This window comes from Strix uralensis, chromosome 3 (assembly GCF_047716275.1).
Source record: "Strix uralensis isolate ZFMK-TIS-50842 chromosome 3, bStrUra1, whole genome shotgun sequence".
Classification (NCBI taxonomy): domain Eukaryota; kingdom Metazoa; phylum Chordata; class Aves; order Strigiformes; family Strigidae; genus Strix; species Strix uralensis.
In genome coordinates this window covers 17,683,418-17,696,158 of record NC_133974.1, presented here as the reverse complement: position 1 = coordinate 17,696,158, position 12,741 = coordinate 17,683,418, and the positions used below count along the sequence as shown (strand labels likewise).

Below are 12,741 nucleotides of genomic sequence, written 5' to 3'. Positions count from 1 at the left end.
CATATCAGCTCTACTTTAGTATCAAAAGCCAATCATTGCAGCCAAGCCCTCCAGAATCCTGCTACTTCACAGCACAGAAGGTATTTGCCTCATTCAGAAGAGCAGCCAAAGCAGCGAGGGAATTTTACCAATATAGATAATTCTTAACTGGATGGCACAAATTAATCATACAGGCCCACACAGCCTACAATCCACTGAGAAGTAACAACATGATTGTATAAAGTTTTGCTCAGTAGCTCTAGCAAGGCACCGAGAGGCACTCAGAAGAACAACATGGACTATAAAAGTACCTCACAAGAGAAAAAGTAGTCTAGCGGGTGGAGCACCAAATAAGATTCAGGAATATTGCATTTTACTCTCTCTTCTGCCAGAGACCCCATGAACTCTTTGGAAGTTACCTTGTCTTTGTGCTTCTTTATTTTCTCATTTTTAACAAATGTTCTCCAGTCAGTAGGAAAAACATATTCAAACCTGTAAACTGCAAGGAATGCCTGTGGCCTCAATAACACACTGGATTAATTAAAGATGATGTGGGGTTTTTGTCTGGTTGTTTTGCTTGGTTTTGTGGGGTTTTTAGAAGCTGTTCTTGGAAAAAAAAAAAAAGGCAGCAGTTTAGTTCTTATTGCTGATGAAATAGGCCTTGGAAAAACATTACACGAATATAAGAAGCAGCACTGAAGCCTACCTGATCACGCACAGAGCCTAAACCAACAGTTTTAAGATGCAAGATGTTTCATTGGTAACAGTCAAGAACCCATAGAGACAACAATTCTGCAGCCAGAGATTTAGGGGATTTTTTTGCCCATTTTACCAGACTGTGGTATGTTTCTTCCACAGAATTCAGTTGTTGTGAGCTGCAAGATGCCAGCATTACTTCTCTCCCTGTCTATAGCCATTTTTGGTCCCCCACTCCACCACAGCAACAAAGTTATTGCACACACTTCCTGCTTTGTCTGACAGGGCTAGTGAGCGACTCCCACGTTTAGCCCTACTTTTCAGCAACTGTAGTTATAAGAAAGAAAAGACATTTTAAAAAACCCAAAACATTTTAGAAGATGAACTACAAAAATGCTTTGAAAAGAGCTCTTGCAAGAGCTAGGAGATCAAGACAGAATAGCGTACATTTTTCTTTAACGAAAAGCTGAGGCTTTGTTTTTTTCTAAATCTATAGGGCTATTTTAGCAGTAACCTTTTAAACACTAACCCCTCCAATCATCATATTTGTTGACACATACTTGTCAAAAGTTTCCAACCCTTATCACAATTAATGAAGCCTTGGGTTGTGCCTTCTTTCTCAAACAGCAGTATTTTCTTGTTCTTGATGCCAGTTAGGTCAAAACCATTTCCTTTTTCCAGCAAAACAATCAGTTGAGGAATTAAAAATATATACAGATGTTCACAAAAAGCTGCTTTAGCACAGGAGAGCTGATGCTTCTCCACAGCAACCAGACAGCAGTACAGATGGATCATCTTCTGTCCAATTTCTAACCTTCATCCAGTATAAAAGGAACAAACAGCTTGTACAATTATGCAATAACTGCCTACTGCCAAACCACTAAGAACTGAAGAGTAAGAATAACTATTATTTGAAACCAGAGATCAATTTTCCAACTATTTCCTAAAAATTGCTGCACTGATACTAAGAAAAAAAAAAGGAACAATTTCCAGAGTAAAGCTGAAAAAAGGCAATTCCATGATGAATCAAAAATCAAAGTGTTTGGTAATCTTCTTCAATTTATTGGGAAGTGTCAGAAAGAGCAGTCTGGAAACACTGGCACAGGTATCTGATAAAGCTGAAGGATACCCGAGAGTAATTCAGAGAACATTTCTTCTCTAACTGATAGGAAGAAATAGGTATTCCTCTTTCAACTCAAAGATCGTAAGTCTTGTGGCAATGTTTTCAAATGCATTTTTGACCCAAACAATAACCAGCATCTTACATGATGAAAATGTAATTAACACTCCCACCCTGAGGTCTCAACCTAACTTCATGGGCAAAATATGAAGAAAAGAATAAGCAGCACTGGTTATGTTGGGGTAGTATCAGTATGGGAGACACTTATGTTAAGGCAGTGTGCTCTTTACAGCAAAGGCTGTGTTACTGCATGTTTATGCAGTACCCAGTGTGAAGGGACACTCATTTTCAGAAGAGAGTTGCAAGCACAGTCCCTCTAATAGCAGCCACTTCCTTGAAGTGCATACTCTAACCATTTGGGTTTGTCAACTTTAACAACACTGGCAAAAGCTTTTTAATGTTGCACGAATATACTTCATCTTCATATGAATTCATTGGTAGTTGTAAGGACCTATTAATCAGATTCTGAATGCTTTCTTTTCAAGATGATTTCAGTCCAAAACATCAAAGGCAGTCATGACATACGTTAATCATAGTATTTCTATTTCTAGTATTAACTTCCAATTTCTAGCTTGTAATCCTTAAGTATGCTGGAGAGAGCGAAGAACATCATGAAGAACATGTAGTAATCTGGTTTGTGCAATAAATGAGCATCAAATCCAAAAAGATTTTTCAAACAGGGCTTACTAAATCATTACTCAGAATTACTCAAAGAAAAACTGTATGACTAAAGATGTAAAATGAAACAGCAATGTACACATTTTATAGTGAAAACAACCAAAACTAATTCATTAAGGATAGGAAGATGTCAGCTGAAGGGCATTCTCTCTGATGGGCTCTTACGGATTCAGCATTATAGATACTGAGCTGTCACACATAACAGCTATTTATTCACCAGAATAGCCAAAATCTAAGAAGCGAGTTTGGTTCAAAGGTGAAGTTGGACTTAAAATGCTGGCTTGGGGTTTCTCCTTGTGTGTTTTCCTTTGTTTTCTTCTATCTTCAGAAACAATAAGGACATTTGCTTCTGTTGAGCAAAAACTGGTTTGTCCAGTTAAGGGTGACAGAACTCAGACTACCAGGGAAAGAGTGTTTACAACATCAAAACAAAACAGTCCAGCATTATGTTGGCAAAACACAGTTCCAAACAAAGACCAACTCAGCTACTGCATTTTTAGAAGTGTGTCTTTTTATCACACACTCACGGTGCACACACACATAGTGATTAACCTCAAAATCTCTATTCTTTGTCACATGAGTATCAGCAGTACACAGGATATTCAAATGTTTATTTGAACTGCTCAAAGAACCACTACAGTGCCTGTAATTTTGTTAAAACTTCAAAAGTTACTCGCTTTCCTAGCCATTTAAAAATAAACCAAAATACCTACCATCTATGGAGGTATCCTTCTCAAATGCAACCAGAAACAGACACTTCTCCATTGAGATCTACCTCAGTACTATTGTATCCTGCTGGTATGTGAGAAACTGAAATCGATCTTCAAATAAGCAACAAAACATAGAAAGTAACACTCTTCATCCATATAGACTGCAGAAATCCAGTAACAGCAGTAGTCATTTTGGTTTACTCGACAATTAAATGTTCCCCATCTTTAAAATGGTCAGCTTCTCAGTCTTCTCCATGGAAAAAAAAAAAAAAAAAACAACAACAAAAAAGAGAAAGAACAAAAAAAAAGAAATAGGACTTCACCACACTCTCCCTTGAATGAACTACTGTTCAACTCCGACAGCCTCTACTCCTCCATGTCTATTATCCTCCTGCTCTTCCCAATTCAGGAATCATCTCCATGAAATCAGCCACCTACAAAGACTCTGAGCACACAATGACAGTCCTGTAAACATCTGCAATACACAGCAACCTGCAGAAGTAATGGACACTACTTCAAGCTGTTACAGCATTTCAAATTAATTCCATCTTTTTTTATAATATTTTAGTAACATTTATAATTATGCTTCCATGTTAAAATATTTTATATAACTTCTTATATTCAATCCCATTACTGATAATCATTTCTTAATATACTCTAAGACTAGACTGTCTACAGATCCGGTAGCCATCACTGGGCTTCTAATAAATTCCTGCAGATTCATGGTGGCCTCAACTTCTTTCTAGCTTTTCCACCGTGAAGAATAAAAACTCATTCATTACAGCCTGGACTGTCAGTCAACTTTGAGTGACATGCTTAGTCTTCACCGAATTATGTTTTTTATATATATATATATATATATATATATACATGAATGAATGATTGACAGAAAGCAGTACAATCAAGGGCATTACTCATCCGGTCAGAAGGCAGCAGGTCAGAAAGATTAAGAACGCTCAGTACAGGTAGCTTTACCAGTATTGAATATACCACTGTAGTTATACAACCAGTCTGCTCACAAGCTGTTTCAGAATAAGAGTACTTCCTTCTTAGGCCACTTTAACTAGAAGTAAAAGGAAACACCAAAATCCCAACTACAGCAAATTACACCATTAGAGCCAAACCAAAATAGCTTCTTCACCTTTGGATGTATTATTCCAGAATAAAAGGCAGAGCTACGGATGTTTTCCTTTGCAAAAGATGGCTTAGCGGCTAAAACATCACTTAAAACAATCAGGCACAACTAGCATTTATCTAAATTTGCAGACAAATTGAAATTGCCAAACAGCTCAGTTCACTTGAAACAGTGCTAAAAGACTAATAATGATAACTAATGTTGAATTTAAAGTACTTTCCAAAGGAAAGAAGAAAAACTAAATATCCATACTGAAGAACTGCATTAACATTCTTTGTAAAATAAATACTGTAAGCAAACACGTTTTCACCTGGATACGTGTATTTTTTCACACCCTCCAGGAAAAAAATAAAACCCCACAGTCTAGACTCCCTCATTCAAAGGCTTGGAAAACAAGAAAAAAAACACCTGGGCAACTGTTAGTCAGGCAAAGTGCATGTTAGTCAGAATAATAAATGTGAAGAAGACATGCCGTTATCAAGGCTGCAAAGGATGTATCGCAGCACTTCATTAGGTCAACACAGGAGCAGGTAAACAGGAGTTAAAGTCAACAAATATCAGGGCTAATGAATGATAAAGATGACACATTTATTTCAGTTTTATCAGTTTTCAGAACTCTTGTTTTAAGTCAGCACTGTACCCAAGAAAAAGCCCACAAAGGGAAAATATCTACATAGCTGTGGTACAATAGATTTACAGCAGTAACACTTCAAAAACAAACAGAAAGCAACACAGTGGTAACCATGTACTCAGTAAGTGACTCTTGTCATCTTCCTTATGCCTTAGTGTTTTTTCATTATTAGCCTGTTCTCCAGTCACTCCAGTATTTCTTTTCAACATCCCAGAACTGCAGTATTTCTGCAGCAATTTCTGAATCACATTGTGAATTTAGAAAGGGCTTGTACTGTGCTGAACGTAGGTCAGTTAAGTATTCACACTTACACCAACTATATTAATTGCCTAAGGATGGGAAAAACAATTTGACAAAACAAAACAGGTGACTATAGGCTGTTCACAGAAAGACTGTTTTAGATGTTTACTGTGGAAACCTTGGGTTGTAATTACATTTGCGTTTTTCCACGGCTTCACAAAAACCTGGAGAAAACATAACCAATATGAAAGTGTGCAAGAGTATATCAGAACGAAAATTCACTGCTGCCACCCTAAATTTCAAAGAATAAAAGTAGCTCTGTACTTTATGTCCTCACAACAATATTCATGAACTTGAATTAAATAGAGGTATTTCCTTCTTGCACTAAATCTTTCTACCACTTAATAAATGTCTTATCTTTTCCAAGACTGTAACCACATTGGCCTTCTTTTCTTTTCCAACTCTATTTGTTACAGCTTCCACTCCTTCCTTCAAGACAGTCACTTTCTCTTGCCAATTTTTTCTCTTATCCCAAGTTTCATCCTTCTCTACACATTTTTCATTCCAGAACAATTTCAATGAGCAATACATAAAGAGTTAAGTCAACACCTAAACACTATACTAAAATCTGGGAAGGGTGTCACTGCAGAGACTAGGAGCCTTCTGATTATATATTCCCTCCCTTCCACTAGTTCAAAGAGAAGTTAAGAAACCATTAAAAACTTTGCTAGTGAATCCAAACAATTCAAAACATCCAGTCATTGAGAACAGCACATACAGAATGGAGAATGGGACTTCTTTTCCAGTTTCTTCTCACCCACTATGGTCTCCATCTATTGTCATGGGAGATCATGCTTTGCTATCCACCCTTCATTCTTCTGACTGCTGCTAGCAACAGATAAGGAAAACACAGGTCAAAGTAGGGGCACAATTTTCTTGTCCTACCACTCCCTTATCTTCAGTGTTTGGATTTTACACACCCGTGAATGCTACTTTTACTCCTATTACGCCTAAGTTTCCTGGGTCACATCAGAAAAGTCAGTAACATGCTGCTCTTTCACAGCTGCACACAAGGGTCTAAGAATCAATGGTGAAAGATAATAAAACTTATGACACTTCACTATTCTCTTTTATAGTTTCATAATGCTTAAGACAAATATTAGGCCATCTGAATTCTGGACAGCTATACAAGCCAAAATTTTTTATTTCCCCTCCATGTTTAGACAAAAAGGTTTTTATCAGACTAAGACATTTCAGTCCTCAGGAGGCTACATTAGGTTGCCTTGGCAGAAAACAAGGGAAGCTAAGGCATTACTAACACTCAAAACCTTGTGAAATAAGAGATCTAACCAGGAGACACATCCAGATGTTCCCTGCAGGCAAATCAGGCACATACAGCTTCTCAGGAAAATGATTCCCTACACCACCTCCAAGCCCAGCCTTTTACCTAAACTCCAGCTGTGGCTCATCTCTAAAGCACCAAAACAAAGTAAAAAAATTTGCAGATACACCTTGCCAATCACATGCATGGAAGAAATAAACACTTCATATATATATATATACACACAAGGAAAAAAAAAAATCTTGCCCACTCTCCTTAAAGGCAACAAGGTGAAACACAGAGGCTCAACATATATCAATGGTAATTGCTTTTATGTGGAATTGGGTGCGTTAAGGACATGTTGAAAGCAACTTGGATGATGCTCTACACAAGGAAGCATACACAGAAAATTATGCAAAGGTATAGATGCAGCAGACTGGCCTGTGATCGCTAAATTAAGGATGTTCATATAGTTTATACAGTCCATGTTTAGGAGGATTTGGATTTTTATGCCTATTCTTATTAAAAAAGGTCAGTTTGGATTCTTTGAAGGTCAACAGCACTCATGTAGAAAATGATATTCTACACAAATGAGCAAATTTATTCAAATAAAAGCTAAAATTAGACTGCAAAAAAACAAGAGAAGTGTGGAAATAGCAAGGATTTTTTTTTTTTACTTTTGTTGAGAAAACACTGTTTATCTTTACATCCTGGATTTTAAGTGAAGTGCATAATCATAAGCATGACGTTCTATTCAGTCCACACATCTTCACATAGCTATACTGTTAGCAGTTGGAGCTATACTCTTCTTATCTGGAAGATAATCACTGAAGTTAGCTTAGTTCCTCCAGTTGTTCAGACTGTATTTGAGGATGTCAAGATCAATCTCTTAGACAACCCATGCAAAAAGTTGACAGTCACATATTGTCATGGTCAATCTCCTATCTACCCTGCTCAGCTATTCCTCTGCTACAGTTATCTGTTTCTATGGCAAACAAATGGCAGTAATAACCCATATAATTTTTGCCCATTTTCAGATAAAAAATTTGCTCCCTCTGGTGGGAGCAGTGAGAGCAAAGATTATTCTCTAAATTCACCTGACTCTGTAGAGACCTAAAGCCAAGAAGAAAGCTTTGCTCTCCTAGAATCATACTCATCTCACAGCAAATTTAAATATCTCCAATTTAATGACAGGTAATCTGACATGTCATCTAGAGAAGCCATTTGTCAACAATCAGCAAGATAGCGCCAGAACTAGAAATGGAACAAGGTCCAATGCGCTATTTGACAGGCTTCACCACAGAGAAAGACTAACGCAGCAGAGACAAATACGACACGAGTACAATCAAGAAAAACAGAAGGCTAGGTGAGAGACCTAACGATAATAAAATAATTCAAGTTGCAACCTCGATGCCTTATTTAACACATGATTTTCTAGCAGCCAAGTTTTTATGATAATCCTTCCCATACTTTTCTTTAGTTACATCCTTCCCACCCCGACAGATACTTTTACTCCCTCTCTCCCCTAACAAGACAGAAGGAATACTGCAGTACATGAACACTCATTCACTCATTAACTTTAAGGACCCAACGTGAGAGTTGTCAACAGGATGCCTCCTTTGCCGAGCAGCAAACTCAGGTTCTCTAAGAAGAGAAAAGGTACAGTTCTTACGGGGCTTTTCACCCCCCAAGGAGTGATTATTTTTTTTCCCCTATAACAAAATACAAAAGAAAGGTGTGCAAGTCTGCCTTCCCAAATCTACAGAGATAATCATAGGTTCTTGTTCAGACCAGGCACCTTCTCTTGCACCAAACAACTGAAAATAACAATAGAAAAATTGGAACAAGAAGCCTATTAAAAACACATTAGCTTTTCCAAGTAGCCATTTCAGTTAACTTGGTGCAAAACAAAATAAGAGCAAAAGGAAGGGTTAACATGGTGACAAATTATCACATAATACCTTGGGGGATACACACAGAGGTGGAAAACATTTTCTTCTCCATTCCTATAGCTAACTAGTACTCTAGTACCAAGAAGAAAGGTCTAGGAATCTGTTAAAGCAACAAAGCTTTTCTCTTGTAACACAGTTGGGCACATAGAGGAGACTGTCTTACAAGTGTGTCAAATGGCTCTGGTGGAGCTGTCATCCTCCATCTTTTACACTGATCTCCAACTAGCACATAACCAACACCATTCTCAAATCTGTGCTTCTAGTTCTGCCAAGCATTAAGTCAATTTCTCACACTCAATCCACACACAGATGCGGATCTGATGCATTAGTTCAATCTTTGCAATAGCAGCTTCACCTTTAACTGAAATTTCTACTTCATTCACTGCCAAATAGGCAAAGTTCTTAGGTCCATTTGTTTGAATACCCAGGCAGTAGAGTAACATTGACACACGCTAGCTGGATTTGTCCTCCTCCAGAAGCTTTTACCTTCACTGAAACTTTGTAGCAGAATAATTAGACAGCAATGGCTTAAAGGTAAATCACAGTCGCAACATTTTGGATGCGAAGGTTAGTACCTACTTGTCGAAACTGAAACACAGAAGTGGAGAAACAAAACCCATTCATTTCCATCAGTTTTGAACGCTAGTATTATTCTGGAGTGCCAGAATAGTATCAATTCCATTACCATTTCAAGTACCTGCTGTACTGGTATGACTGTAGCCACCGTACAGATCGGGATCAAGTAGTAGAAACAACCTACTAATCAGAAAACCTTTATTCTTTTAGTTTTTTTTTTTTTTTTCAAAGTGCTGCTACATTTTCATACCAAGTATGCATATAGTATGACCAAATGTCACGCATAATCTTCGAGCAGACACACCAGAGTATCAGCACTTTCTTTCTTCTCTGCCTCATTCTTTTACTACCTTTGATTACACTGAACACATTTCACATTCTTTCTGAATTACAAACTTAATATCAAGATAGGCTCTTAAACTGAGATGTTACAAAAATCTAACTTTGCCTTTTTTTTTTAGATCAGTTATGGATGCATTCTCCTCAGTGCAGCATGATTTTGTAACTCTTCAATTCATACTCATGTCATAATCAGTTCTCTTCTTACACAACTGGACCTATATTATGTACAGTCCACTGATGTCTAAAAACAAAGTATGTATGATTTTTAGCTGCTTATGACAAATCTTTTAAACCATGAGTTTAGTCACCCTCCATTGTGATTATCCCCAAAAGCTTCAACAGATCTCAAACAGTATTTTGTAAAAACATCTTGACTTCACAGGAGCACCTGTTGCAAAATACTCAATACAGGGAAGTTTTCCAGGCTTTGATAGAAGCAACTTTATTATCATCAAAATGCCCCATCCACAACATTTAAAATAAATTTGATAGAACCTGCACTACATCATGAAACAATTAAATTTATGACTACTGTTATTAATAGATAATTATACGACGCCAGCATGATGCCATAAAAAGATGGTCATCTCTTATTTGTTTTACAGTACCCCATAGAAGCTACACACTTTATGGAAATAAATACACGGCACCTGCCAAGAGCAGCTCACAGCCTGCATGTACGAGGCACCGAGCCATGTGTTGCCATTAATCCCAGATGCAGGTACCATTCATAGCAGTATCTATTCCAACACAGCAAGCTCAATTTCAACTTGCCCACTTTTGTCAGTTTTCTAGAAGATACTTTTTCATGTGTGTCCTTAACCTAAGGTTCCATTCAAACAAATGGATGGGATTGGGGGGAGAAAAAAAAGAGCCTCTAGTTCAGTCACTTCCAAAACTCTTCCACTAGACGTGCTCCTTCTTCTGTGTTTCGTTTCAAGTTACTTTTCTCACTTATTAGGTGCCTTTTGTAAAAACAAACCATCAAAGTCTCCTCTACATAAGCACACGCTGTTTTCCTTGACATGCTTCACTCATTCATACGTTAATGAAGATTAATTTTTTTTTAATAAGAATTCCTCACATGAGATTTCCTGGTGCCAAAAAATTTGCAAAAGTTACTTAAGGTTACTTATGTATTCATACGCACATAAATATTCTGTAGATTCAGGCGGTCTAGACCGCTTCCCCATAAGCAAACATTCTTGTACAACTTCAGTCATTAAACTCTGCAAACCTCAGTTTCCCAACCCGATTTTGTAATCTCCTGATGTTTTGTGCAGAAGAGAGGATTAACAACCTTCAGGAATTTTTATACCACCCAGACAAAAGATACCACAGGACCGCTCTGCCCACAGAGCGCCCAGGGATCCCCGGCAGCCCTGGGCGCAGCGCGCATTATCCCTGAACGCCGCATTTCAAAACCACTGGCAGGCGCCCCCAGGCGCGGCAGCCGCTCCGCATCCGCCGCTGCTGCCCGACCTCCGCACCGCTGCGCTGGTACCGGCCCCGGTGCCAGCCGCGGAGGGCCCGAGGGGATGCCCCCGGCCCGCCCGCCCGGCGGCGAGCGCGGCCCCGCGGCCTGACCCCGGCACGCCCGAGGGCGCGCACCGGCGGCGCGAGCCGAGCGGGGCCGTGCGCGGGATGCGGCCGCGCTGCGGGACCGGCCGGCGGCGGGCGCGCACCTGCACGCGGAGCGCGGCCGCCGCTCCCCTCCCCGGCGCCCCCCCGCGGGCCGCGCCCGCGCCCCCCCCCCCCGCCCTCACCCGCGGCGGCGTGAGGGGAACCGCCGCCCCACCGACCCGCCGGGCGCTGCCCACCCTCTCCCCCCGGCCCCCCGCCCGGCGGAGGCGGGGAGGATGGAGGGGCCGCGGGGGGATGGGGCGGGGCGGGACTGCGCGGAGCGGGGGGCGCTCGCCCGGCGCGGCGCGGCGCCGCCCCTCCCCGGTGAGCCCCCGGGAGGCAGCGGCGGGGCAGGCGCCTCCCTATCCTCACCTGGTCGACGGGCAGCCGCACGGCGTTGCTGAGGGGCTGCAGCAGCGTGGAGCCCGTGGTGCTGGTGGCCATGGCGAGGGCGCCTCCTCCCGCGCCGGGAGAGCGGGCGACGAAGCCGGGGAACCGCTCCCCTCCCGGGCTCCCGCGGCGGCGGCAACAACAGCGGCGGCAGCGCGAAGAGCCCCAGCCCTGCACGGCGCCGTGACAACAAGGGGCCGGCGCGGCCCCGCCGCTGACTGACAGCGCCAGCGGCCAACCCGCGCGCGGCGCCGCCGCGGAGCGACAGGCGGGCTCGCCCAATCCCCGCCCCTCGGCGGGGTGGGCGGGACGAGGCGGCTCCCCTCCGGCGGCCGCCAGCGGCCGCGGGCAGGCTCGGCGGGTGGGAGGGGGAAGATGGTGCCCGAGCGGGCGGGGGTCGGTGAGGTGAATCGTGGGGCGGGGGTCGGCCTGGCAGAGGTGCGAGGAGAAGGTGGCCCCAGGGCGGCCGCTCCGCGCTGAGGGCGGATGAAGCTGCGCGCAGCGCGCAGGTACCGCGCAGGGCCCGGCGCGGCCTCGCCCTGCACCAGAGGGGGCTGCGCGGAGCAGGGGCCCGGCCGCGCCTCGCCTCGTCCCTCCGCGCCGTGCGGAGCTCCGACCTCGCCGAGGTGTGCGCGACCTCCCCGAAGGCGCAGGGGAGGGACGGATGGGGACACCTGAGGGGAAAGGGCACGGTCCTGCGCGGGGTGGGGGAGCAGGGACAGCCGGGCTCCCCGAGGGAGCGGGGGGCTGGCCGCGCTGGCAGGGTCGGTGGGAGGCGGCGGTCGGCCCGGGTGGCAGCTGTGGAGGTGTCGTACTGTCGCTGAGGGGAGCGCAGAACCCTGCGGGCGCAGGCGGATGTTGAGGTAATGAAGGGATCAGTCCCCCACCCCCCGCTGCGCTCCTGACCATCTCCCCTGCGCCCGGGCGGGCACGGGGGCAGCGCAGCGTTCGGTAGCTGCGTGCGCAACGGTGGGGGAGCGGTGGATGCGCACAGGGTGCGAGGGTGGCCTGGCACCCTGCAGGAGTCGCAAAAAATGGGTAAAAAACCCCGATCCTGCAGCCACTCGTTGACTTAACTAAGTCTGTCTATCATGGCTATAAGCCGCAGTTTTTGGTTTATTAAGGGCCTGTTTCTTAAATACAGAAACCTGGAAGGGTACAAGCGTGAGTAGTGAACTCAGTAGGTTCAGCCTACGAGTGCAGTTTCCTTAAAGCAAGAAGTGGTGTGGTTATGCCAATAGGAATGAATTGCTACGCAGCGCAACTCTTCCACCTGTCCAGTCAACAC

The 12,741-nt window shown here is 43.2% G+C and overlaps 1 protein-coding gene across 1 annotated transcript in view; it reads right to left on the bottom strand.

Moving 5' to 3' along the window:
* MBOAT2 (membrane bound glycerophospholipid O-acyltransferase 2) overlaps positions 1–11,631 on the bottom strand; it is a 96,532-nt gene extending 84,901 nt beyond the window's left edge. Inside the window, exon 1 of the mRNA XM_074861602.1 lies at positions 11,436–11,631. Coding sequence (XP_074717703.1) covers positions 11,436–11,507 — 72 coding nt within the window. The 5' untranslated portion in view covers positions 11,508–11,631. The remainder of the gene's footprint in view (positions 1–11,435) is intronic.
* Positions 11,632–12,741: the final 1,110 nt, after the last annotated feature.